Genomic DNA, 2,769 nt, shown 5'->3' on the forward strand with positions numbered 1-2,769 from the left:
GGGCAGGCTGGGGTCCCAGCTGGTGTGTGCGAGCTGGCTGGCAGGCTTTATAGGCAGCCTGGGGCTGGAGGGGGGTGGGGAGGGAGGTCACACCCCTCAGACCTCCTGGGAGCTCTGAGCCAGACAGCTCCTGCGCCCTGGGAGGGGCCGGCAGGAAGGGCACGGAGGGCTGTCTGGTTGCCACGCAGACCTGGGCCTCTGGCTACTGTGGTCTGGAGTTTAATCATATTTTAGTGCCTGTTGACTTTCCCAGCCCAGTCTGTGACTGGAGGCCATTAGCAGTTGCTTCCCGGGGGTCAGTCTGGGTCTAGGCATCTTCACCTGCAAGGGGGGGCAGTACCCCGCATCCCTGCTTGTCTGGGCACTTTCACTGACCCCCGAGCACCTCCCTCCACTTACCACCCTCATGCTCGGGAGGCCTCATGCACCCTGACAGAGGGTTGCCGGTGCAATCAAAGCAAGCCTCTGTTGGTTGCTCGCTGCGGTCCTAGGGAAAGTAACGTCTGCACCTGTGGTGCAGGCCCAGAGTCACAGGACAAGGACCCCTCAGCTGGCTGCATCCGGGGCACGAACCGTGCGCGTCTTGGCTTCACAGCAGCCGAGTGGTGCCCAAGTCCATCCACAGACACAGAGCCAGAAGCAGCGGCCGAGCAGAGCCGGAGCCGAGCAGAGTCGTCCCGGGCAAGGTCAGATTCTGGCACCCTGGGGAGAGTCCCACACGCGCCGCGAACACACACCCCAGGCGGGTCCGTCCAGGCGTGCGGCCAGCGTCCTGCGGGTTCTGCACTTCACAGCGCCTCGGTCCGTGTCTGAAGGGGGAGTGACAGTAGCCTGGTCCACCTGGTGGACTGGTGTGCAGGGTGGGCGCTCGGCGTGCAGAGTAAGGGAGTGCGACGCCCAGCTCTGGCCGCGGCCACAGCCCAGGTTGGCAGCATTATCCCGCCAGCATTCGCGGGGCGTGGTGGCGGGGGGCGTGGTGGCGGGGGGCGTGGTGGCACAGCGGGTCACAGCGCAGCACTGAGACGCTAAAGCCGCTTCAGCACGAGTTCGATCCCGCCCCGGAGGTGATCACAGGGCGCAGCAGACCCCTCCTGGCCCCCCCGCTGCTCCCCTTCACCTGTTCTGCTCCCCACTCTGTCTCTGGTGAAGCCTCTCACCGCCCCTGCACCTCTGGCCTGGACCCCAGTTCTGTGTGCACAAATAAATACGTCTTAAAAAAAAAAAAAAAGACTTATTATGCAGAGCTGGGGTACAGGCCAGGGCAGGGGGTGAGCAGAACAGACAGATGGACTGAAGTACACAGCTGAGGGGAGCAGTGGGCAGGTCAGGAGGGCCTGCCGCGCCCTGGGGTCACTCCCTGGTGGTGGCACTGCGCTCGCCCGCTGGCCACCAGGGCGGCCAGAACAACCGCCCTTGACGAGCTGCCCATCCAGGCTCGGCTCTGCGCTGACCATCTCCCGCAGGGTCCTCCGGGGAGGAGCCGGCCGCCTCAGACACAGTCAGACGCCCTCGTGAGGACCCGCCGGCCGGGGGCTGTGTCCCAGGGCTGCTCCTGCCGCAGCAGAATGAGCAGTGGCCGGAAGCCCTCCCCGGCGGCCGGCCGGCGCCCCACAGCCCACATCGGGCAGTGGAGAAGGTGGGTACCTGCAAGCCAGCGACCACCGTCCTTCCCTCCCAGCAGGGCACCTCCGTGGGGAGCCCGCGCCGGTGGCCAGGCGTCCTGTGCGCCCTGTTCACACACATCCCGGGCAGAACAGGAGCCCCTCGGCGCTCGGCCGGGTCTCCAGGACAAGCCCAGGCCTGGGCGTTAGTGGCCAGGGGCCCGACCTCGGGCAGCGGAGGGGGCCTCGGGCCCTGACCGCTGCGCGCTGTCCCCGGGCTCCCCAGGCTCGCGGACAGTCTTCACAAGCTGCCCCCCTGCCCCGCACCATCACCGCCGGTCCCAGCATCGCAGCCAGCAAGTGCCTGGCCGCAGCTGACTGAGGGCTGAGCCACGGGATTCTGTCCACGCAGGCGGGACCGCGGGGCTCTCTGGAAATCCTGGCCCCGCTCCTGTCTGGCCTCCAGTTCCGGCATTCGCGGTTCACAAAGAGGAACTGAAATCTGCCTTGGAGCTGACATCTCACACCCTGTGAACTCCCCGGGCTTCGGCCTCCGACCCACCTGGGCCCGCGGCCTCCCGCTCTCCCAGGGCCTCGTCTTCAAACGAATGGCCGGCCGTTGCCTTTCTTTGCAAGTGATTAGCAGGGAAAGGACTGACTTGCTGCAAACATCTGGGCCTCAGTCAGGCCAAAAGGTGCAGAATTATCACATTCCCAAGCCGCAGGCCTTAGCCTCCAGCCTACGGTTGTGCCCGCAAATATGCTCTCCGGCCCCTGGGTGAGAGGAAGCCGGTGGCTTATCACTGGCCAGGGTGGTACCGAGGATGTCACACCCAAGCTGCTCTCGCAAGCCCTGGCCCCCTTCCGAGGCCCCCGACATCTAATCCCCGCGCTGCCCGTTCCCAGTGAAAACCCCGGTGTTGTTTTCAACAGGAACCTCACGTCCCGCAGCCCAGGGATCCAGGCCCTGCAGCCCCCTGGCCGGCCCGTGCCCGCGTGAGGCGCCTGGCTGACTTAAAACTTCACTATTTCCAGGGAAGAATAAGGTGCCATTCCCCGTGGCGTCCCCAGCCCAGACCCCGCCCCGCAGCTGCGCCCTCCGGCCAGCAAGTCGGCACCTGGCACCTCTGCTGACAGGGCTCCTGGGCCCTGGTGCTGCCAAGGTCTT

At 65.9% G+C, this 2,769-nt stretch overlaps 1 protein-coding gene across 1 annotated transcript in view; it reads right to left on the reverse strand.

Annotated features, from left to right (window-relative positions):
• The window catches only part of PYCR2 (pyrroline-5-carboxylate reductase family, member 2), an 11,332-nt gene extending 9,256 nt beyond the window's left edge, over nucleotides 1-2,076 (reverse strand). The window contains exon 1 of the mRNA XM_012730867.1: nucleotides 1,929-2,076. Coding sequence (XP_012586321.1) covers nucleotides 1,929-2,076 — 148 coding nt within the window. The remainder of the gene's footprint in view (nucleotides 1-1,928) is intronic.
• Nucleotides 2,077-2,769: the final 693 nt, after the last annotated feature.

The sequence above is a fragment of the Condylura cristata genome, unplaced genomic scaffold (genome assembly GCF_000260355.1).
Source record: "Condylura cristata isolate star-nosed mole 26May11 unplaced genomic scaffold, ConCri1.0 scaffold00029, whole genome shotgun sequence".
Lineage (NCBI taxonomy): Eukaryota > Metazoa > Chordata > Mammalia > Eulipotyphla > Talpidae > Condylura > Condylura cristata.